The sequence below is a fragment of the Nerophis ophidion genome, linkage group LG18 (genome assembly GCF_033978795.1).
Source record: "Nerophis ophidion isolate RoL-2023_Sa linkage group LG18, RoL_Noph_v1.0, whole genome shotgun sequence".
Taxonomy (NCBI): domain Eukaryota; kingdom Metazoa; phylum Chordata; class Actinopteri; order Syngnathiformes; family Syngnathidae; genus Nerophis; species Nerophis ophidion.
This window is the reverse complement of record NC_084628.1, coordinates 39,625,196-39,649,138: the sequence shown is the minus strand read 5'-3', so window position 1 is coordinate 39,649,138 and position 23,943 is coordinate 39,625,196. Positions and strand designations below refer to the sequence as shown.

General features: G+C 37.2%; 2 protein-coding genes across 2 annotated transcripts in view; both read right to left on the bottom strand.

Moving 5' to 3' along the window:
- The window catches only part of trim59 (tripartite motif containing 59), a 33,935-nt gene extending 22,143 nt beyond the window's left edge, over positions 1-11,792 (bottom strand). The window contains exons 1-2 of the mRNA XM_061878109.1: positions 11,493-11,792; positions 846-1,124 (exon numbers count right to left, since the gene is read on the bottom strand). Of these exons, the coding sequence (XP_061734093.1) occupies positions 846-1,100 (255 nt within the window). The 5' untranslated portion in view covers positions 1,101-1,124; positions 11,493-11,792. The remainder of the gene's footprint in view (positions 1-845; positions 1,125-11,492) is intronic.
- Positions 11,793-14,710: 2,918 nt separating this feature from the next.
- The window catches only part of kpna4 (karyopherin alpha 4 (importin alpha 3)), a 46,215-nt gene continuing 36,982 nt past the window's right edge, over positions 14,711-23,943 (bottom strand). Inside the window, exons 13-17 of the mRNA XM_061878108.1 lie at positions 22,845-22,949; positions 22,679-22,750; positions 22,437-22,599; positions 22,255-22,349; positions 14,711-16,135 (exon numbers count right to left, since the gene is read on the bottom strand). Coding sequence (XP_061734092.1) covers positions 16,040-16,135; positions 22,255-22,349; positions 22,437-22,599; positions 22,679-22,750; positions 22,845-22,949 — 531 coding nt within the window. The 3' untranslated portion in view covers positions 14,711-16,039. The remainder of the gene's footprint in view (positions 16,136-22,254; positions 22,350-22,436; positions 22,600-22,678; positions 22,751-22,844; positions 22,950-23,943) is intronic.

The window sequence follows — 23,943 nt, the reverse complement described above, 5'->3', positions numbered from 1 at the left end:
TTATAAAAGTTTGGACACAACTTCACATTCAATATCCATCCATCCATTTTCTACCTCTTATTCCCTTTCAATATGTTTTTTTTATTTTCATGACTATTGACATTGTAGATTGTCACTGGAGAAAAGGGGAAATAACTGAAAACATGTTTTATAATTCTAGTTTCTTCAAAATAGCCACTTTGCTCTGATTACTGCTTTGCACACTCTTGGCATTCTCTCCATGAGCTTTAAGAGGTAATCACCTGAGATGGTTTTCACTTCACATGTGTCATAGTTTTGATGCCTTCAGTGACAATCTACAGTGTAAATAGTCATGAAAATAAAGAAAACTCATTGAATGAGAAGGCGTGTCCAAATGTTTGTTTATATTTGAATATAGTCACACATTCACATACATTAAAGCTACACACAAAATGGTGTGCTCCCAGTAAGTACTTTAAAAGGGTGTAAATTCCAGCTTTAAAACCTCTAAAGGCTTAGTGGCCACATGCGTGGACAGCACCTTTTAGCTCTTATTTCCACAATCGTGTACACTACTGAATTGGGGTCTTATGGCCACTTATGTGGACACTTATACTGCCATCTGGTGGTGTCAGAAGAGTATAACATACAATGGAATTTGGAAAAAAAAAGTGTAAAAATAAGAATTAGCATGTCCCTAAACATGAAGTACACGTTTGTGTACTTATGGACTAAGTACATCATATCAAAAGATGACTCTTAGTTTTTATTCTATTTAGGGTCCAATAAGGCCAAAAAACTAAGAAATAAAAATAGCATGGGACATCAGAGGTGTAAAGCACTATGGTAGGACCTGTGTGAGCTGTCAGACAGCCAGGACCTACCTTCTCAATGATGGCCTGCAGACACACGTTGGTGGGGAGGGCGTCCACGCTGCTGAGGGACAGCTCCACCACGCAGCGACAGATGGGGCACTTCAGCGGCTGGTGGATGGGGCGCCAGATGGAGTAGTTGGGCAGCGCCTGCAGCACGCTGTCCAGGCAGGCCTTGCAGAAGGTGTGCGAGCACGGGAGGACGCGGGGGTCGGAGAAGAGAGAGTAACACACGGAGCAGGTCAGGTCCTCCTCAAGGGTGTCCATGCTGGAGACCAGGGACCACCAAGTCTAATGGAGGAAACAGAGGGAATACACTCATTAAGTTCACTTCATCCCTTCATTGATAGTCATGTTACCAGCTGACATCCTCTTGAACCTCAATCAATCAATCAATCAATCAATCAATCAATGTTTACTTATATAGCCCTAAATCACTAGTGTCTCAAAGGGCTGCACAAACCACTACGACATCCTCGGTAGGCCCACATAAGGGCAAGGAAAAACTCACACCCAGTGGGACATCGGTGACAATAATGACCCAGTGGGACGTCGGTGACAATGACTATGAGAACCTTGGAGAGGAGGAAAGCAATGGATGTCGAGCGGGTCTAACATGATACTGTGAAAGTTCAATCCATAACGGATCCAACACAGTCGCGAGAGTCCAGTCCAAAGCAGATCCAACGCAGCAGCGAGAGTCCCGTTCACAGCGGAGCCAGCAGGAAACCATCCCAAGCGGAGGCAGATCAGCAGCGCGGAGATGTCCCCAGCCGATACACAGGCAAGCAGTACATGGCCACCGGATCGGACCGGACCCCCTCCACAAGGGAGAGTGGGACATAGAAGAAAAAGAAAAGAAACGGCAGATCAACTGGTCTAAAAAGGGAGTCTACCTCTTGGAAAATTCCTTCAAACTAGCCCAAGATGACAATGCTGCACCAAAAGTAGCACACTTGCTCCTACCTAAATAGCAAATTATTCAAAATGCTATTTTTCATTCCACATTTATTTTTTTGTATATTTGTCCACCAGATGGCGCTACTTTTTGCTGCATTTTATCAATAGGAAATTGCTTGTTTTTTATTTTTTGTTTTTAAAGACAGTCGGCAACTTGTCCAGGGTGTACACCGCCTTCCGCATAAATGCAGCTGAGATAGACACTAGCTCTCCCTGCGATCCCCAAAGAGACAAGTGGTAGAAAATGGATGGATGGATGTAAACATACTGAGATTGAAGGATTAAAACATCCAAAATAAGTAATACTTGATATGTATATTTAGGGGTTGCAGTAGCTTTACAAGATTGACCTTTTTAAATTATACAAAGTCTTCAAATTATTGTTTTTCCACTTTTTGTGAAGCTTACATTTTTTAGCAAAATTAGGTTAACCCAAGCATGGGCAATTATTTTGACACGGGGGGCCAAATTTAGCGAAAGAAATGTGTCTGGGGCCCAGTATATCTATTTATCTATCTATTTATGCATAAACACACATTTATATATATATATATATATATATATATATATATATACATACACACATACACACACACAAACACACATATATAGTGGGTCAAAAAAGTATTTAGTCAGCCACCGACATTGTAAGAATTTTAAAGAATTCATTTGTAAATTATGCTGGAAAATAAGTATTTGGTCAAGCATTCAAAGCTCTCACTGATGGAAGGAGGTTTTGGCTCAAAATCTCACGATACATGGCCCCATTCATTCTTTCCTTAACACGGATCAATCGTCCTGTCTCCTTAACAGAAAAACAGCCCCAAAGCATGATGTTTCCACCCCCATGCTTCACAGTAGGTATGGTGTTCTTGGAATGCAACTCAGTATTCTTCTTCCTCCAAACACCACCAGTTGAGTTTATACCAAAAAGTTCTACTTTGGTTTCATCTGACCACTTGACATTCTCCCAATCCTCTGCTGTATCATCCATGTATCCATTTTGGTATCAACTCAACTCATTATGTTTGGAGGAAGAAGAATACTGAGTCGCATCCCAAGAACACCATAACTACTGTGAAGCATGGGGGTGGAAACATCATGCTTTGGGGCTGTTTTTCTGCTAAGGGGACAGGACGATTGATCCGTGTTAAGGAAAGAATGAATGGGGCCATGTATCGTGAGATTTTGAGCCAAAACCTCCTTCCATCAGTGAGAGCTTTGAATGATTGACCAAATACTTATTTTCCACCATAATTTACAAATAAATTATTTTAAATTCCTACAATGTAAATTCCTGGATTTTTTTTCCACATTCTGTCTCTCACAGTTGAAGTGTACCTATGATGAAAATTACAGACCTCTGTCATCATTTTAAGTGGGAGAACTTGCACAATCGCTGGCTGACTAAATACTTTTTTGCCCAACTGTGTGTATGTATATATATATATATATATATATATATATATATATATATATATATATATATATATATATATATATATATATATATATATATATATATATATATGTATGTGTGTGTGTATATTCTATATTTTTTATATATTTACACATTGTTTTCTTGCATGCACACATCGCACTGTATGGAATCGTAGCGTCCCGGAAGAGTTAGTGCTGCAAGGGGTTCTGGGTATTTGTTCCGTTGTGTTTATGTTGCGTTACGGTGCGGATGTTCTCCCGAAATGTGCTTTTTATTTCTGTTTGGTGTGGGTTCACAGTGTGGCGCATATTTGTAACAGTGTTCAAGTTGTATATATGGCCACCCTCATTGTGACCTGTATGGCTGTTGACCAAGTATGCCTTGCATTCACTTGTGTGTGAAAAGCTGTAGATATTATGTGATTGGGCCGGCACGCAAAGGCAGTGCCTTTAAGGTTTATTGGCGCTCTGTACTTCTCCCTAAGTCCGTGTACTACTCTGTACAGCGGCCTTTTAAAAAGTCATACACTTTAACGATAAATTCCGATATCACATTTTCAAGCATTTATCGGCCGATAATATCGACAATCCAATATTTTTAGACATCTTTAATATCTATTGCATTTGACTAAAAAGTGGTGTTCAGTGTAACAATGAAAAGTGATTTCTATTTATATAGTGTTTTTCTTTGTGGAGACTTAAAACCCTTTTTGTTAAAGCCATTGTCTACATCAGGGGTGCCCACACTTTTTCTGCAGGCGAGCTACTTTTCAATTGACCAACTCGAGGGGATCTACCTCATTTATATATATCATTTATATTTATTTATTTATGAAAGAGACATTTTTGTAAACAAGTTAAATGTGTTTAATGATAATACAAGCATGTGTAACACATATAGATGTCTTTCTTTCACAAAGACAAGAATATAAGTTGGTGTATTACCTGATTCTGATGACTTGCATTGATTGGAATCAGACAGTAATGATGATAACGCCCACATTTTCAAATGGAGGAGAAAAAAAAGTTGTCCTTTCTGTACAATACCACATGAAAGTGGTTGGTTTTTGGCATCTAATTCATCCAGCTTCCATACACTTTACAAGAAAAACATTGGCGGCAAATTCCGTAGCTTGCTTGATTGACATTCACGGCACCCGAGGGTCTTGTGAGATGACGCTGGCTGCTGCCAGTTCATTATAATGAAAAAATGACAGAGAGGAAGGCGAGAAACACTTTTTATTTCAACAGACCTTCGCGCCGTCCCTTCCGTCAAAACTCTAAAGGCCGACTGCACATTTCCTATCTTCACAATAAAAGCCCTGCTTCATGCTGCCTGCGCTAACAAAATAAGAGTCTCAGAAAGCTTTCTGAGGGATCGCTTGTGCTCGCCAGTTTTCCGAGACTCTGTATTTAGTTAGCGCAGGCAGCATGAAGCAGGGCTTTTATTGTGAAGATAGGAAATGTGCAGTCGGCCTTTAGAGTTTTGACGGAAAGTACGGCGCGAGAGTCTGTTGAAATAAAAAGTGTTTCTCGCCTTCCTCTCGGTCATATTTTCATAATAATGATCTTGCAGCAGCCAGCGTCATCTCACAAGACCTTCCGGTACCGTGAATGTCATTTAAGTGACGTCTTGGTGAAGATTGATGATCACTAATTTTTAGGTCTATTTTTTTTAAAAGCCTGGCTGGAGATCGACTGACACACCCCCCGCGGTCGACTGGTAGCTCGCGATCGACATAATGGTCTACATCTTCAAGCTACATTCAAACCGTGTGGGAGCAGGTGGGTGAAGTGTCTCGCCCAAGGACGCCACAGCGTCGACGAGGATGGCGGAAACGGGAATTGAACCTGGAACCCACGAGCCCAGGCCACAGCTGCCTCCAAGCAATGTAAAAAAAAAAGAGCAGGAGTATAAAACGGGGACTAGAAGCGGCTCCTATCCGATTGCTTTGCATTATGCAGAGTCATGGACTTGCACACATGTTGTAGGAACTGTCCTGCATGGATCAGCTGTCCTCTAACTGAGGGGTCCCCGGCCTGAACTGGTTTCATGTTGCCATTGTTTTCAGGGACCAGCTTTCCACTCGTACCAGATACAAATACAGCAAAATAACGTGCATGATCTGGCCCTCCACCTCATTTTATATGGCCTGGAAATAATGTGTCAATAAAATACCTTATATTTACTTTCTTGTATTCCTTACTAACGGTATTTAGTTTTTTTTTTCTAGTTTGACAAGGGAAAAAAATAGTGTCCAATATCAATATTGCAACAAATATCATATTATCTAACTTTGGTGGTCTAACTTTGGTGATTTTGACGCAAGTTATTTTTTGACGGGGCGGTATAGTTCGGTTGGTAGCGTGGCCGAGTCAGCAACTTGTGGGTTGCAGGTTCGATTCCCGCTTCTGCCATCCTAGTCACTGCCGTTGTGTCCTTGGGCAAGACACTTTACCCACCTGCTCCCAGTGCTTCCCACACTGGTTTGAATGTAACTTAGATATTGGGTTTCACTATGTAAAGCACTTTGAGTCACTTGAGAAAAGCGCTATATAAATATAATTCACTTCACATCAATCAAATTGTACACTATCAACATGACTAATAGATTTTACTGTAACATTTAGGGAGTTTATTTTTATTTTTTTCACAGCATATTACTGTAAGGTGGGGAAAAAAACGACCGATGTTTATTTTTTTACAGTAAAATTCCGTCAGTTTTTTTGTTTTTGTTTTTTACAACAAAATCCGCGATTGATGATTTTATGGTGGCACATTTTATTATGGTAAAAAAACTGGCTGCTGAGTTGCCAAAATAAAATTAAACAGTGGTACTGTATTTCTATTTACAGTAATATGTTGTAAAAATATTATAATTTTTTTACAGTAAAAGTCTGGCAACTAAACTGCCATTTTTTTTCTGTAAAAAAATAATGTCACAAAGTTATAACAAATATAACAACTTCCAATGAGGAATTTATAATGAGGTGGCCCTCCACTTCATTTTATATGGCCTGCAAAGGCCTGGAAATAATATTTGTCAATAAAATACCTTTTATCTTATTTCTTTACTTTCTTACTAAAGGTTTTATTTCTTTCTTTTCTCGTTTGTCGGAGAAAAAAAAATAGTGTCCAATATTGCAACAAATATTATATTATCTAACTTTGTTGGATAAGATCCAAATAAATACTTAAATATCTGCTTAACTTATGATTTTGACGCAAGTTATCAATCAAATTGTACACTATGAAAATGACCAATAGATTTTACTGAAATATTTAGGGAGGTTTTTTTTTTTATTATTTACAGCATATTACTGTAAGTTGGGGAAAAAACGACCAATGTTGTTTTTTTTACAGTAAAATTCTGTCAGTTTTTTTGTTTTTGTGTTTTACTACAAAATCCACAGTTGATGATTTTATGATAGCATATTTTATAATGGAAAAAAACTGGCTGCTGAGTTGCCAAAATAAAATTAAACAGCGGTACTGTATTTCTATTTACAGTAATATGTTGTAAAAATATTATATATTTTTTTACAGTAAAAGTCTGGCAACTAAACTGCCAGTTTTTTTTCTGTAAAAAAATAATGTCACAAAGTTATAACAAATATAAAAACTTCTTATGAGGAATTTAAAATGAAGTGGCCCTCCACTTCATTTTAAATGGCCTGGAAATATTTTTTGTCAATAAAAGACCTTTTATTTTTTTTCTTTAAATTCTTATTTTCTTACTAAAGGTTTGAGGGTTTTTTTTCTAGTTTGACAAGGAAAAAAAATAGTGTCCAATATTGCAACAAATATTATATCATCTAACTTTGTTGGATAAGATCCAAATAAATACTTAAATATTTGCTTAACTTATGATTTTGACGCAAGTTAGCAATCAAATTGTACACTATGAAAATGACTAATACATTTTACCGAAATATTTAGGGAGTTTTTTTTAATTATTTACAGCATATTACTGTAAGTTGGGGAAAAAAACGACCAATGTTTTTTTTTTTTTTACAGTAAAATCGAGTCAGGTTTTTTGCTTTTGTTTTTTACTACAAAATCCACAGTTGATGATTTTATGGTAGCATATTTTATTATGGTAAAAAACTGGCTGCTGAGTTGCCAAAATAAAATTAAACAGCGGTACTGTTTTTCTATTTACAGTAATATGTTGTAAAAATAATAAAAAAAAAAAAAGGTTTTATTTAATTTTTACTCGTTTGAGGAAGAAAAAAAAATAGCGTCCAATATTGCAACAAATATATTATATTATCTAACTTTGTTGGATAAAATCCCAATAAATACTTAAATATCTGCATAACTTATGATGTTGATGCAAGTTATCAATCAAATTGTACACTATGAAAATGACTAATAGATTTTACTGAAACATTTAGGGAGTTTTTTTATTTATTTATTTATAGCAAATAACTAAGTTTGGGAAAAAAGCGACAGATGTTTTTTTTTTTACAGTAAAATTCTGTCAGATTTTGTGCTTTTGTTCTTTTACTACAAAATCCGCGGTTGATGATTTTATGGCAGCACATTTTATTATGGTAAAAAACTGGCTGCTGAGTTGCCAAAATAAAATTCAACAGCACTACTGTATTTCTATTTACAGTAATATGTTGTAAAAATAATAATAAAAAACACCATGTATTTTACAGTAAAAGTCTGGCAACTAAACTGCCAGTTTTTTTCTTTAAAAAAATGTCACAAAGTTATAACAAATATAACAACTTCCTATTAGGAGTTTAAAATGAAGTGGCCCTCCACTTCATTTTATATGGCCTGCAAAAGCCTGGAAATAATATTTGTCAATAAAAGACCTTATATTTACTTTCTCTATTTTCTTACTAAAGGTTTTAGTTGTTTTTTTCTAGTTTGATAGGGCAAAAAAAGAGTTTCCAAAGTTGCAACAAATATTATATTATCTAAGTTTGTTGGATAAATTCCAATAAATACTTAAATATCTGCTTAACTTATGATTTGGAAGCAAGTTATGCATCAAATTGTACACTATGAAAATGATCAATAGATTTTACTGTAACATTTAGGGAGTTTTTTTATAGCATATTACAAAAAAAAAAAAAAAAGTTTATTTTTTTACAGTAAAATTATGTCAGGTTTTTTGTTTTTGTTTTTTACTACAAAATCCGCGGTTGATGATTTTATGGCAGCACATTTTATTATGGTAAAAAACTGGCTGCTGAGTTGCCAAAATAAAATTCAACAGCACTACTGTATTTGTATTTACAGTAATATGTTGTAAAAATAATAATAAAAACACCATCTATTTTACAGTAAAAGTCTGGCAACTAAACTGCCAGTTTTTTTTCTGTAAAATAATAATGTCACAAAGTTATAACAAATATAACAACTTCTTATGAGGAGTTTAAAATGATGTGGCCCTCCACTTCATTTTATATGGCCTGGAAATAATATTTGTCAATACAAGATCTTTTATTTTTTTTCTAAAAATTCTTATTTTCTCTAACTTTGTTGGATAAAATCCAAATAAATACTTAAATATCTGCTTAACTTATGATTTCAATGCAAGTTATCCATCAAATTGTACATTATGAAAATGACCAATAGATTTTACTGTAACATTTAGGGAGTTTTTTTTTTATATAGCATATTACTGTAAGTTGGGGGAAAAAAACGACCTTTTTTTTTTTTTTACAGTAAAAATTCTGTCAGGTTTTTTGTTGTTTTTTACTACAAAATCCACGGTTGATGATTTTATGGTAGCATATTTTATTATAGTAAAACATTGGCTGCCGAGTTGCCCCAAAAAATTTAAACGGCGTTACTGTTTTTCTATTTACAGTAATATGTTGTTAAGCCAATGATTACAAAAAACACCACATACTTTACAGTAAAAGTCTGGCAACCTTTTTTTTGGTAAAATACCAGTCGTAAAATCTTCAGATTTTTTTTAGACTTTACATAAGAATTTTTTTTAAACTATTTAAATTCAAAGGTAAATTCATTAATTGTGAAGTCTTAGTCTACTACACTACTGTATTTAATGTTATTATGGTGGTACTTAATGAATACTTAGGTCTACTACACTACTGTATTTAATGTTGTCATTATGGTGGTACTTAATGAATACTTAGGTCTACTACACTACTGTATTTAATGTTATTATGGTGGTACTTAATGAATACTTAGGTCTACTACACTACTGAGAGGGACGGCGTGGGGCATTGGGAGAGTGGCCGTGCGCAACCCGAGCGTCAATGTTGTCAATATGGTGGTACTTAATGAATACTTAGGTCTACTACACTACTGTATTTAATGTCATTATGGTGGTACTTAATGAATACTTAGGTCTACTACACTACTGTATTTAATGTTATTATGGTGGTACTTAATGAATACTTAGGTCTACTACACTACTGTATATAATGTTATTATGGTGGTACTTAATGAATACTTAGGTCTACTACACTACTGTATTTAATGTTGTTATTATGGTGGTACTTAATGAATACTTAGGTCTACTACACTACTGTACTTAATGAATACTTAGGTCTACTACACTACTGTATTTAATGTCATGGTGATACTAAATCAATACTTGGGTCTACTACACTACTGTATTTAATGTTGTCATTATGGTGGTACTTAATGAATACTTAGGTCTAATACAGTACTGTATTTTAATGTTGTCATTATGGTGGTACTTGATGAATACTTAGGTCTAATACAGTACTGTATTTTAATGTTGTCATTATGGTGGTACTTGATGAATACTTAGGTCTACAACACTACTGTATTTAATGTTGTCATTATGGTGGTACTTGATGAATACTTAGGTCTACTACACTACTGTATTTAATGTTGTCATTATGGTGGTACTTGATGAATACTTAGGTCTACTACACTACTGCATTTTTATTGTTGTCATCATTTTGGTACTTAATGAATACTTAGGTCTACTACACTACTGTATTTTAATGTTGTCACTATGGTGGTACTTAATGAATACTTAGCCCTACTACACTAATGTATCTAATTTTTATTATTATGGTTGTTCTTAATGAATACTTAGGTCTACTAAACTAATGTATCTACTTTTGTCATTATGGCGGTAATTAATGAATACTTAGGTCTCCTACACTACTGTATTTAATGTCATTAGGGTGGTACTTAATGATTACTTAGCTCAACTACACTACCGTATTTGATGTTGTCATTATGGTGGTACTTCATGAATACTTGTGTCTACTACAATACTGTATTTTAATGTTATTATTACGGTGGTACTTAATGAATACTTAGGTCTACTACACTAATGTATTTTAATGTCATTATGATGGTACTTAATGAATACTTAGGTCTACTATACTAATGTATTTTAGTGTCATTATGGTGGTACTTAATGAATACTTAGGTCTACTACACTAATGTATGTTAATGTCATTATGGTGGTACTTAATGAATACTTAGGTCTACTACACTACTGTATTTAATGTTGTCATTTTGGTGGTTCTTAATGAACACTTAAGTCTACTACATTACTGTATTTAATGTCATTATGGTGGTACTTAATGAATACTTAGGTCTACTACATTACTGTATTTAATGTCATTATGGTGGTACTTAATGAATACATAGGTCTACAACATTACTGTATATAATGTTGTCATTATGGTGGTACTTAATGAACACTTAGGTCTACAACATTACTGTATTTAATGTTTTCATTATGGTGGTACTTAATGAACACTTAGGTCTACTACACTACTGTATATAATGTTGTCATTATGGTGGTACTTAATGAATACTTAGGTCTACTACATTACTGTATGGCATGTCTGTGATACAGGTACAGTATTTAGTACTAAGACTATGTTCTATCCCTACGGAGAAGGCATACTTTGTGTGTTGGCATCTTTGTGTAAACTTCCATTGGAGAATCATGTCGGAGCCAAGTGTCTGCTTGTCGGTTATCAAAATAAGACAGACCAATGAGTCAGTCTGTTATAATTAAGAGCTGTATCAACACGCCGTGCTTTATTTGCACAGAATGTGACGCTAACACGCACTACTTGTTGATGAAATGTTCTTTAATCGTCAGGTTGTAACGTACGTGCTAATATCGTACAGCTGCTTTATATTAAAGTGGCTCGGCGTGTATTACCCGGGACTCACCGTTGTCTTTTGTGATCATGTACAGCGATTAAACACCAACATGGTCATCGAAACGTTGGCAATGTAAAACTTGTTGAAAAATTCAAACTTACTGTTGTTTGGTCCGAGTTGTCGTTTGGGGAAGAACGCTTTCATTTCCGGCGTAGTTTCATGGTGGGTTTAGGACCGTAAGAAAATTCTTTCCGCCAAGTTTGATAATGACGTTGTAGCGAGACTGTTGTAAGCAAACCAGAACTCGGGGAAGACTAAACAAAATGAAAAGTGTTCTTTAGTAACGATGTGACCTGTCCGGGGTGGGTTGGCAGTTCGGGGTTTGTTTAAATGCGTTCAACGGTTAGATGAACTTCAGATTTCGATATAAGGGAACGCATCACTCTTGTCTGTAGTACGCATGCGCGCCAACAACGCTATTCAGCCAATCAGGGTATGAACAGGAATAATTTGAACTTTTTTTTTATATATATAATTTGAACAAGCGCTCAACCGTAATGTCAAAAACAAACGACCAGGGATAATTTGAACTTTTTTTTGTTTTTAATAATTTGAACAGGTGCTTAACCTTCCTGTCAAAAACAACCATAATTAATTTGAATTTTTTAAAAATAATCTGAACAAGCGCTTAACCGTCCTGTCAAAAACAAACGACCAGGAATAATTTGACCTTTTTATATATACTATATATATATGTGTATATATATAAATCTCCTGACAATTGAGGGAACCCCTCATGAAACAGTTCTGTAGAGATAAAGTAGTCTTGTGATTTTTCCCCACACACACATATATTGCGCTCTACCACGGTATCAAGCACTATTCTCTGGATAATCTAACCAAGACATTATATATATGTGTATATATATATATATATATATATATATATATATATATATATATAATTTGAGCAAGCGCTCAACCGCTGTGTCAAAAACAACCGACCAGGAATAATTGGAAGTTTTTTTTTTTCTTTTAATTTTTAATAATTCGAACAAGCGCTTGACCGTCCTATCAAAAAACAAACGGCCAGGAATAATTTGACGTTTTTATATATACTATATATATATATATAATTTGAGCAAGCGCTCAACCATTGTGTCAAAATCAAGACCAGGAATAATTTGAACGTTTTTTTTCTTTTCATTTTTAATAATTCGAACAAGCGCTCGACCGTCCTGTCAAAAACAAACGACCAGGAATAATTTGACGTTTATATATATATATATATATATTTTAATCAATCAATCAATGTTTACTTATATAGCCCTAAATCACTAGTGTCTCAAAGGGCTGCACAAACCACTACGACATCCTCGGTAGGCCCACATAAGGGCAAGGAAAACTCACACCCCGTGGGACATCGGTGACAATATTGACCCAGTAATCATTGGAACAAGCGCTCGACCGTCCAATCAAAAACAAACGACCAGGAATAATTTGACGTTTATATCTATCTATCTATATATATATATATAATTTGAGCAAGCGCTCAACCATTGTCTCAAAAACAAGACCGGGTATAATTTGAAAGTTTTTTTTCTTTTCATTTTAAATAATCTGAACAAGCGCTCGACCGTCCTGTCAAAAACAAACGACCAGGAATAATTTGACCTTTTTATATATACTATATATATATAAATCTCCTGACGATTGAGGGAACCCCTCATGAAACAGTTCTGTAGAGATAAAGTAGCCTTGTGATTTTCCCCACACACACATATATTGCGCTCTACCACGGTATCAAGCACTATTCTCTGGATAATCTAATCAAGACATTATATATATATATATATATATATATATATATATATATAAATATATAAATAATTTGAGCAAGCGATCAACCGTTGTGTCAAAAACAACCGACCAGGAATAATTGGAAGTTTTTTCTTTCTTTTAATTTTTAATAATTCGAACAAGCGCTTGACCGTCCTATCAAAAACAAAACGACCAGGAATAATTTGACGTTTTTATATATACTATATATATAATATATATATATTTATATTAAATATAGTGAAGTGAATTATATTTATATAGCGCTTTTCTCTAGTGACTCAAAGCACTTTACATAGTGAAACCCAATATCTAAGTTCCATTTAAACCAGTGTGGGTGGCACTGGGAGCAGGTGGGTAAAGTGTCTTGCCCAAGGACACAACGGCAGTGACTAGGATGGCGGAAGCGGGAATCGAACCTGCATCCCTCAAATTGCTGGCACGGCTGCTCTACCAACTGAGCTATATATAAATTTTATATATATATATATAATTTGAGCAAGCGCTCAACCATTGTGTCAAAAACAAGACCAGGAATAATTTGAACGTTTTTTTTCTTTTCATTTTTAATAATTCGAACAAGCGCTCAACCGTCCTGTCAAAAACAAACGACCCGGAATAATTAGATTTTTTTTTTTTTTTAAATAATTTGAACAAGCGTTTGAATGTCCTTTCAAAATAAAAATGACACAAACATTGGGTTCACTATTTTATTTTCTCAGACAACTTAAGTTGTAGCCTAAACCCCCACCCACCCCACCCCCAAAAAAGATTGGGGTTAACCACTTCAGTGTGATGGTTCTTTTCTTAACATCTGCAAAAATCACGTCTTTGCCAACGTGGAATGCTGGGAGAAAAAAAAAAGACCCTTATGTCCAACATCATGTGTATGAGCACAAAGTGTAATTGTCCTTTAATTACAGTGTCTCAGTGGGTTTAACACAAACTGGAGTGGTTAGGTTTGTACACTTAGTTTGAGGAAAATATGAACATAGGGTAATAAAGGACTCCCAGGGTACTGAAGATATATCATTTTGTCGATTACGTATCCTAAGGCCTGTGCCAATGGGACACCCTACAACCTTGAGGAGGGGGGGGAAAAAAGGTTAATTACCTCGATGAGTAACCAATATACTTTACTGCAGCTCTTGAAATGAGATCAATATTTTCTTAACTATCACTAAAAAAAACATCCTTGGACTACTCTAGAAAGACAAAGATTGTGTTCAAGTGATGCACGTTGCAGATGTGGCCGACCTATGACGTCGCCGACCTGTCTTCAGAAAGAAAGGGAGACTTTACTTTGCAGTACGTGTGCAAAACCATACCCATCATTTTTTGCAATTAAGCCGTAAAGGGGGGATAAAGGAAGGAAGGGGGGGGGGGGGGGGGGAACATGTAACATTTAAGCACAGTTTACTTAAAAAGAAAATTACACTGTATCCACAGCCTAAGGAAACTAAAAGACCCTAAAAAAACCTGTGCCATATTGGAGTACATGCAAAGGTTATGAGATTCACAATCCTACATGAAATGGCCATTGTTCACTTCTCGCTTTCATGATCATTAGTCAAAGCTATGGCAACATTTTTTTTTTTTTTTCCTTTCCCGCTGCGATTAAAAAATAACGCTCGTAAGGGTAACTGAATCTTTTAGTTATTCCTAACAATGGTGTCGATTTCACAGCATGTCTGGTGGCGTAGTTTTAGGGTTGTGGTGTGAGGGAGGCTTGATGATCGCCATCAACCACCAGTACTGAAGCAATTAAAGTAAAAGCTGAAAATAAAATTAAAGCATAAAAAGGAACGCGCTGGAGGCAAACAGAAAAGCTCCAAAGCCACCAAATCCATCTTAATATATAACGCACCATATCTCTGCATCTGCCAATAGCAATGTCCAGTGTCAATTATTACTAAATTAATTGAAAACAAAATAAACCTTGCAATGACATTTTTTTTTTTCTCTCCTTCTCATATCCAAAGTTCTTCTTTTCAGGGCTTTGAGGATCAGCCTCAAAGGCCGAATTTCTTTCTTGAAATCGTTTCTAAACCTCCCCGCGTTGCTCAATTCTTCAAAAGATGTTGCATTTTGTATTTTTCCCCGTCCCCGCATGCGCTCGCACACTTCTAGTCAGGCACGCAGCCAAGCACACACATACCCACCCACCCACCCACCCTCTCTCTCTCTCTCGCACACGTGACACGCGCAGTCGGACTCCCGGCCCCGCCGCCCCCCCCCGTGGGCAGGGGGTAGGAGGATGGTGCCCTGTTGAGAGGAGATGAACCTGGCTCCTCAGCACTGAGTCCAGACATTCATACGCAATGGGTCCATTCACACACGTCTGATAGTGTGGCCGATTAGGGGAGGGGGCGCCCTCGAGTTGGGAGGAACGAGGAATTGTGATGATTCGTGGTTCATTTCAGTTCGTAATTAAAGTTTGATGCACTTCTGCATTGAGATTTCCAGATATCGTGGTGCTCCTCGGGCAGACATGGGAGTTTCCTCGTAGTTTTTCTTGGAAGAGGACCGCTCCAAGAACCAGTTAGGTCGGCATGTCTCTCCAAACTGTTGATGTAGGTGTTTTTGCTTCTTTTTTTTGTTTTTTTAGCAACATGTAGCCACTCATTCTCACTCGCACCCACTCGCCAACTCAAACTTCATTTGGGCTGGTTCCCCCTGGAATGCCAAATGAAATCCACACATTTTTCTCTCAGATAAGATGCAGCCGTGGATCCCACGAGCCAAGCACAATGGATCAAATATCTCACACTCTCGCTCTCTCTCTCTCGCTCGCTCTCCTATTTTTTTTTTTATATGTTGAACAGAGTGCTGCATCGTGAACAAAACTCCAGAATACCCCAGATGCGGTCTAGAACTGGAATCCCTCGGCTGGCACGTTGGCAGAGTTAAAGCCAAAAGTTCCGCCCTGGATGGCTTCGGGGACCAGGCTGTTGTCTTCATCAATCTGAATCACATGGACACAAATATAAACATGGTGGGAATAACAAGACGCAAAAATTACCGGAATAGTGTCGGCCTCAATTTGACTGATTATAGTAGACCAGGAGCGCTCACTTTTTCTGCAGGTGAGCTACTTTTCAATTGACCAAGTCGAGGAGATCTACCTCATTCCTATTTATAATTTATATTTATTTATTTATTTATTTATGAAAGAAACATTTTTGTTAACAAGTTAATGGTGTTTAATGATAATACAAGCATGTTTAACACACATAAATTCCTTTCTTTCATGAAGACAAGAATATAAGTTGGTGTATTACCTGATTCTGATAACTTGCATTGATTGGAATTAGACAGTGGTGCTGATAACGTCCGCATTTTCAAATGGAGGAAAAAAAAAAAAAGTCCTCCTTTCTGTCCAATACCACATGAAAGTGGTTGGATTTGGCATCTCATTTGTCCAACTTGCATACTCCTTTTTAAACACTTTGTTATGAGAGTAGATATGTGTGTGGCCCTTTAATGTCTGGCAGCAGGTGAGTGACGTCAGAGACTGTGCGGGTGGGCAAGCAAGTGAGAAAGCGGTCGCTGAGGGCGGGGGAGAAATGTCAATATTCAAAAAAAAAAATATACTTTATTTGAAAAACCCATCCATCCATTTTCTACAGGTACACAACATATCCCAACGTCACCGCGTCACTGCACGTTGGTTGATTGCGTCACCGCATCAAAAAATTGCGTCACACGCCACTATTCGGCCTTGTTTTTAACTCATTCCACCGAAGGCCGAATGTGGCTTTTTTTGCCATATTCGGCCGAATATATTTGGTTACCGATTAATCGGTGCATCCCTAAAAAGAACACATATAAGTCGCACTGGAGTATAAGTCGCATTTTTGGGGGAAATTTATATGATAAAACCCAACACCAAGAATAGACATTTGAAAGGCAATTTAAAATAAATAAAGAATAGTGAACAACAGGCTGAATAAGTGTAGGTTATATGAGGCATAAATAACCAACTGCTATGTTAACCTAACATATTATGGTAAGAGTCATTCAAATAACTATAACATATAGAACATGCTATACCTTTACCAAACTATCTCTCACTCCTAATAGATAAATGCCATGAAATCTTATACGTCTAGTCTCTTACGTGAATGAGCTAAATAATACTGATAATTTACGGTAATGTGTTAATAATTTCACACATAAGTCGCTCGTGAGTATAAGTCGCACCCCTGGCCAAACTATGAAAAAAAACTGCGACTTATAGTCCGAAAAATACGGTAGTTCCTATGATCATCTAATTAGCTATTATGGTCAACTCAGACGAGGCACCAAACAGTGTGGGTGGGGAGCGTTTCCACAGAAACCTGAAATGCGGGTGTCATCAGACGCGGAAGGAGATTTTTACAACAAAGTTTTGGAAGAAAAGTCATATATCAGATTGTAGTTGGGGTTTTTTACCCTTTGCATTCATATTTCGCCGCATTTGTTGCATTTTTGTTGTGTTTCGCTTGACTGTAAAAAATGTGGATGGAGAGGGGGTGTGACATTCATATGTTGTCAATATTCAGTGTTTTATCCTTCATAGTTAATATCGTAAATCCCACAATGACTGTAAATAATGTCAATGGAGAGGGGGTGTGATGTTCATATGTTGTCAATATTCAGCGTTTTATCCTTCATAGTTAATATCGTAAATCCCACATTTTTTATATTCGTGTTCATTCTGAGTGTCACTCAGTAGAAAATTTAAAATCCCATTCCAATTTTTAATGCGGTCTGCCATAACATTTTTAGCATTCAATCCGACTTGTGAGTTTTTGTATTAGTGTTCCTAAAAATAGGACCCAAACACACATATTGTACAGCAGATTGTCACAGTGTATATATATATACAGTTGTGATCAAAATTATTCAACCCCCACACAATTTTGGTGTTTTAGCAAGTTGGACATTTATTCCGTATTTTGTTTATAGTCATATCAAATATAGATGCATTAAATAGACAAATGCAACTTGAATTACAACATTATATTTTGTAACATACCAAACAGTGTCATTTCTCTTAATATTTCATTGACAAAATTATTCAACCCCTTGAAGATCATAACTCTTAAGAACAGAATTTGAATAAAGTCTTTTCAATCAGGTGTTGAAAACACCTGTACATGTGATTAGAACCATAACGAGCAACAATTAAACTGATTGAAAAAGACTGTGACGCTCAGCTTCTTGTAGATGGTCAATGGTGTATTTGCAACATGGTGAAGTCCAGGGAGTGGTCAAAGAAGTCAAGAGAGGAAGTCATTTTTCTTCATAAGAAAGGATATGGACATAATAAAATAGCAAAGACATTACACATTCCAAGAGACAGTTGGGAGCATAATTCGCAAGTTCAAAGCTAAAGGCACAGTGGAAACACTACCTGGGCGTGGTAGAAAGAGGATGCTGTGTGCAACTGCTGTCCAGTATTTGAAGCGTACAGTGGTAAAAAAAACCCCGGGTAACAGCTGAGGAACTACAACAGGACATTGCAGAGGGGGGAACGCAGGTTTCGTCCCAGACAATAAGGCGCGCTCTACGAGATGAAGGCCTCCATGCCAGAACTCCCAGGCGCACCCCACTTCTGACTACCAGGCACAAGAAAATAGACTCCAGTATGCCAAAAATCATCTGGACAAACCCCAAAGGTTTTGGGAAACTGTTCTATGGAGTGATGAGACAAAACTGGAACTGTTTGGGCCTATGAATCAACGTTATGTCTGGAGGAGAAAAAAATGAAGCTTACAAAGAGAAGAACATCGTCCCTACTGTTAAGCATGGTGGGGGGTCAATCATGCTCTGGGACTGTTTCCCTGCCTAAGGTACCGGGAATCTCCAGCGCGTTCAAGGCATTATGAATTCTATTTCCTAGCAGGATATATTAGCTGCAAATGTCATGAAGTCAGTGAGGAAGCTGAGGCTTGGGAGACGTTGGACCTTCCAACAGGACAAGGATCCCAAGCATACCTCCAAATCAACATCAGAGTGGTTGCAGAAGAAGGGCTGGAAGACTCTGGAGTGACCTTCACAGTGACCAGACCTAAATACTCTAGAAAAGCTGTGGTGGGAGTTGAAAAAGGCAGTTGCAGCACGCAAGCCCAAGAATATGAATGAACTGGAGGCCTTTGCCCAAGAGGAATGGGCTAAAATACCTGTAGATGCTTGCAAGAAGCTTATGTCCGCTTATGTATCACCTTTGAAGGATGTCATTACTGCCAAAGTCTGTTCTACTAAGTACTAAAGATGCATGGAACTAGGGGTTGAATCATTTTGTCAATGAGATATTAAGAAAAATGATCCTTTTTTGGTATTTTGTAAAATACGGTGTTACAATTTAAGTTGCATTTGTCTATTTGACGCATCTTTATTTGATATGACTATAAACAAAACACGGAATAAATGTCCAACTCGCTAAAACACCAAAATTGTGTGGGGGTTGAACAATTTTGATCACAACTGTATATATATATATATATATATATATATATATATATATATATATATATATATATATATATATATCTCAATCAATCAATCAATCAATGATTATTTATATAGCCCTAAATCACTAGTGTCTCAAAGGGCTGCACAAACCACAACGACATCCTCGGTAGAGCCCACATAAGGGCAAGGAAAACTCACACCCAGTGGGACGTCGGTGACAATGATGACTATGAGAAACCTTGGAGAGGACCGCATATGTGGGCAATTTTTCTCTCTAAATGTGGTCCCCCGAGTCAACTTAATGGCCCTTTGCTACAGATGTTCTGAAAATTACTTTTTTAAAGTTCGCTGCTTAACCATGACTATTACCACCAATGTCCTGAAAATTCCTTTTAAAAAGTTCACTACTTAAGCTAAGTTTTTCATTGTCATCCCATTGGGTTGAGTTTTTCCTTGCCCTGATGTGGGATCTGAGCCCAGGCTGTCGTCGTGGCTTATGCAGCCCTTTGAGGTACTTGTGATTTAGGGCTATATAAATAAACTTTGATTAATGGTTAAAAAAGAAAAAAATGTTTTCAGAGAAGTTTCATATGAGAGCAGAGAGTGCTTTTAAAGGGCAATGTCTTTTGCCAAGTGACATGAGCAAGGGTTTTAGCTGACTGCTGAGCTGCATGTGTTAGCTTTAGCAGTCAGCAGCAGTCTAACAGCTGCTCTGTTTAACCTTTTTCAACGCACTGTGTTACCTCTGTTTAATAAAGGTGCTTTGAAGGCTGGCATATTTTGTCCACAAACAGGGTATTGTGTGGATTGAAAGCTTTTCACTCAAATCATTGATTTGTTGTTCATTATTCCCACGGCAAGTAGTAGCAGCCTGCATGTGTGTGTCGCCTCCTATTTGATATCAACTTAATTGCAGCGTGGCGCCGGTTGCTGCTTTCACTGGTAAAAATGTTCCTACCTTGAACTTCATGTGCTTCTGACGCCGTTTTGTTGACTACATCAAAAGTAACATGTAACAATACATCAAGCGTATCGCCAACGCTCTGATTTATTATGGACCACGGGAATATGACTTTTTGAAGAATATTTTGTGTGTGAAGCCTTTCACACAATTAAAACAAAGCATTGCAAAGGCCCGCGACGAATGTTGACGCAATGTGATTTCTGCCCTGTGTTTTGAATGTTAAAGTGAAGAAATTCAATGAAGTACATGTAAATGTGGGAGTCGCTATCAAAGGCAGAATCAAAATATGTTATATTTTGGTAGGGCTAGGCGTTATATCCATATACTCGAAATATCGCGGGTTTATCTCTGTCGTGATATTGGAGTATACGTTCTCACGCAGTTGCTTTTAGCTGCGGGCATTACACTACAGGCTCTTCTCACTCTTTCCTGTCACTCCTTCTCACGGAGACATAAAACAAGCGCACATTCTTACATACGTCACATACGTATACGCCCTCGCGGAGCAGAGAGGTAGCGGCATGGGTAACGTTAGCTATGGTGCGAGCGGTAATAAGAAAGAAGGTGTGAATCTGACAACAAATGAAGGAATAATTCATTCCCAAGAAAACAGCAGGGGGTCCATCTTCTGGAGGTGGTTTGGCTTCAAACGGGAATATGTCAAACGGGCCAAAGCATTGCTACAAAAAGTAGCATTACTGCTAATATGTAGCATCATTTGAAAAGTTACCCGCTAGAGAATGAAGAGTCCTTGAAACTCCGCATGTCAACATCTCCGTTTGGTACCACACCGACAAAATGCCCAAGCAACCATTTCCACATTAACACCATATGAAAAATATAGTCAACAACAGGAGATAACATCCACAGGAACCTACCACATAGCGAAGGACATACACTATTTGATTTCCTATTATGAAGCTCATTTTTATTTGACACTTACTGAAATACCTTGTGTGACATCATGCACAAAAGTGCACTTTATTTGTTTTAAACTTTTGTAGTGGTGTTCTGTACAAAAAGTGCACTTTAATTTAGTGTTGTTTTGATATGTCATCTTAGTGACATCATGCACAAAAGTGCACTCAAAGCTTGTTTTAAAATGTCTCTGACAATCTTGCACTTTCTGTTTTGGAAATGACATGAATGTTTGTGCCACTGCTTAATAACTGTTTTAATAAATACACTTTTGGTTGTGATTTCCCTCTCTGCATGAAAGTTTAAAAGTAGCATATATTAATGCAGTATGAAGAAGAATGTTTGAATGTAGACACATAGAATCATCCTACTGCTGTGATTATATGCATCAAGTGTTCATTCAAGGCTAAGGCAAAACATTGAGATATATATGGTTTAACGTGACATGGCCTAAAAATATTGAGATATTAAAAAAAGGCCATATTGCCCAGCTCTAGTGTGAAGGCTTTCACACAATTAAACGGAAGCATTGCAAAGGCCCGCGACGAATTTTGACGCAATGTGATTTCTGCCCATGAAGCACAAGTAAATGTGGGAGCCGCTATCAAAGGCAGCATCAAAATATATTATATATTGGTATGGCGGTATTGTCTCCAATATCTCTTTCTAAAATATCCTGGTAGAACTCATAACACCTGTATACCCCCAGCTCTAGATGTAACCTGAAGTAATTGAATACTTACATCATCAGATGAGAAGAACTGATCAATTATTTGATATGCTAGCTTGTAGATATCGCCATTTTCATGATTTTGCAGCTGCTCCACTTTCTCCAAACCTGTACGGACAGACAATCGCATCAAACATCAGAAATTCCATTGCAAGTCCAAATAAATTATTAGGTGGAAATGCGACATGTACAGACCTCCGCACTCTTCAATGAGATTAGCAATAGTGTCAGCCTCTTCATCAGCCATCTTCAGGATATTGCTGAGGCCGTCCAAAACCACCTGCACAACTTGGGCGTCTTTCACCGTAAGCAGGTTGCAGAACGGAGGGATCACCTGCTTCTCAATCAGATGTGCCACCTTGAAATGAAAGAAAACAAGTCCAAGGTAACTTAGCTGATAAAGTATAATAGTAGATGATAAAGTTGTAATTATCTACCTGATCTTTTCTCCCACTTATTGTAAGATTGCTGATGGCCCAAGCTGCTTCCTTCTGGGTTCCAAAGTCACCCTAAATCAACATTTCGAGTGAGCTTTACTTTTTTTTTAAATGTCCTCTGCTATCAGTTAATATTTTCACCTATATAAAAGGGGATGAGCCATACCTTGTCAAGAAGGTGAATGATCTTGGGAACAAGCTTGGCATCAATAACAGCCTGCACCTGCTGCTGATTACCTGCTGTGATGTTTGACAGGAACCACACTGCCTCCTGTAGGACAAAAGGCACAAATACAGGAGCCTGACGTCAAGCAGACAGACAAGTCACAAAGCATGCCAAAACAGCGATAAATATAAGCCTGTATATCGGATCAGAAATCCAGTCATCCAAAACACAGATTGGATACCTGGCTGAGATCAAGCACTCTGGGCGGGGTGAGAGCGGCGTTGAGGCTTTAATCATCGTCCATGTCACAAACAATATTAGACAAGCCTCATTATTTCTCAGTGACTGGTCTCAGATGCACTCCTTTATCAGCAAGGCTTGTTCTCAGCACTCTCTTGGCCACCAACCCACTGATACACTCACACATTCACTCGTCACACACACAGGAATTAACTACCTCCTCCCCAAGATCTTAAATAACTTCAGCAGGTGGTGGTCCTCTTGGTCGTCGACGTCGTCCTCGCGGTTCTCAACGTTCAATATTCCTAAAATACTCTAACCCCCCCACTAAAGCTTTCACACAAGCACAAGTCTCAGTTTTCATCACTTCCGGCATAACAACATGTAGATGCAGATAGGGTTGCAAAACTCCGGGAATATTCAAAGTTGGAAACTTTCCATGGGAATTAACAGGAATATATGGGAATTAATGGGAATAAACTTTGAATGCAGCACACTGGATCTTGCAGCATGATTATTAGCTAAAACAACCTTATTTTAATTCGAATTCAGTAGAATTTTAACCCTGCACAGTGCATTCCTCCATCATATGCACAGAAAAATCCCAGCATGCTACACACTACAGCAGTGCTATTGAGATCACACTAGTATTTGAGCCCAAGGACTTCATCCAGTCATGTAAGTGTTGATATTACTGGGGTAAATATATTTGATCTATGGTATTTAAGTGTAATTGATTGTTACTGTATGACTGTAGATTACTCCAGCAGACTTCCACTCAAGCTAGCGAGCTGTTACTGTACTTGTTAAATGATTTTGGGGCCAATATCTATGGCTAGTTAGGTTTATGTACCAACAC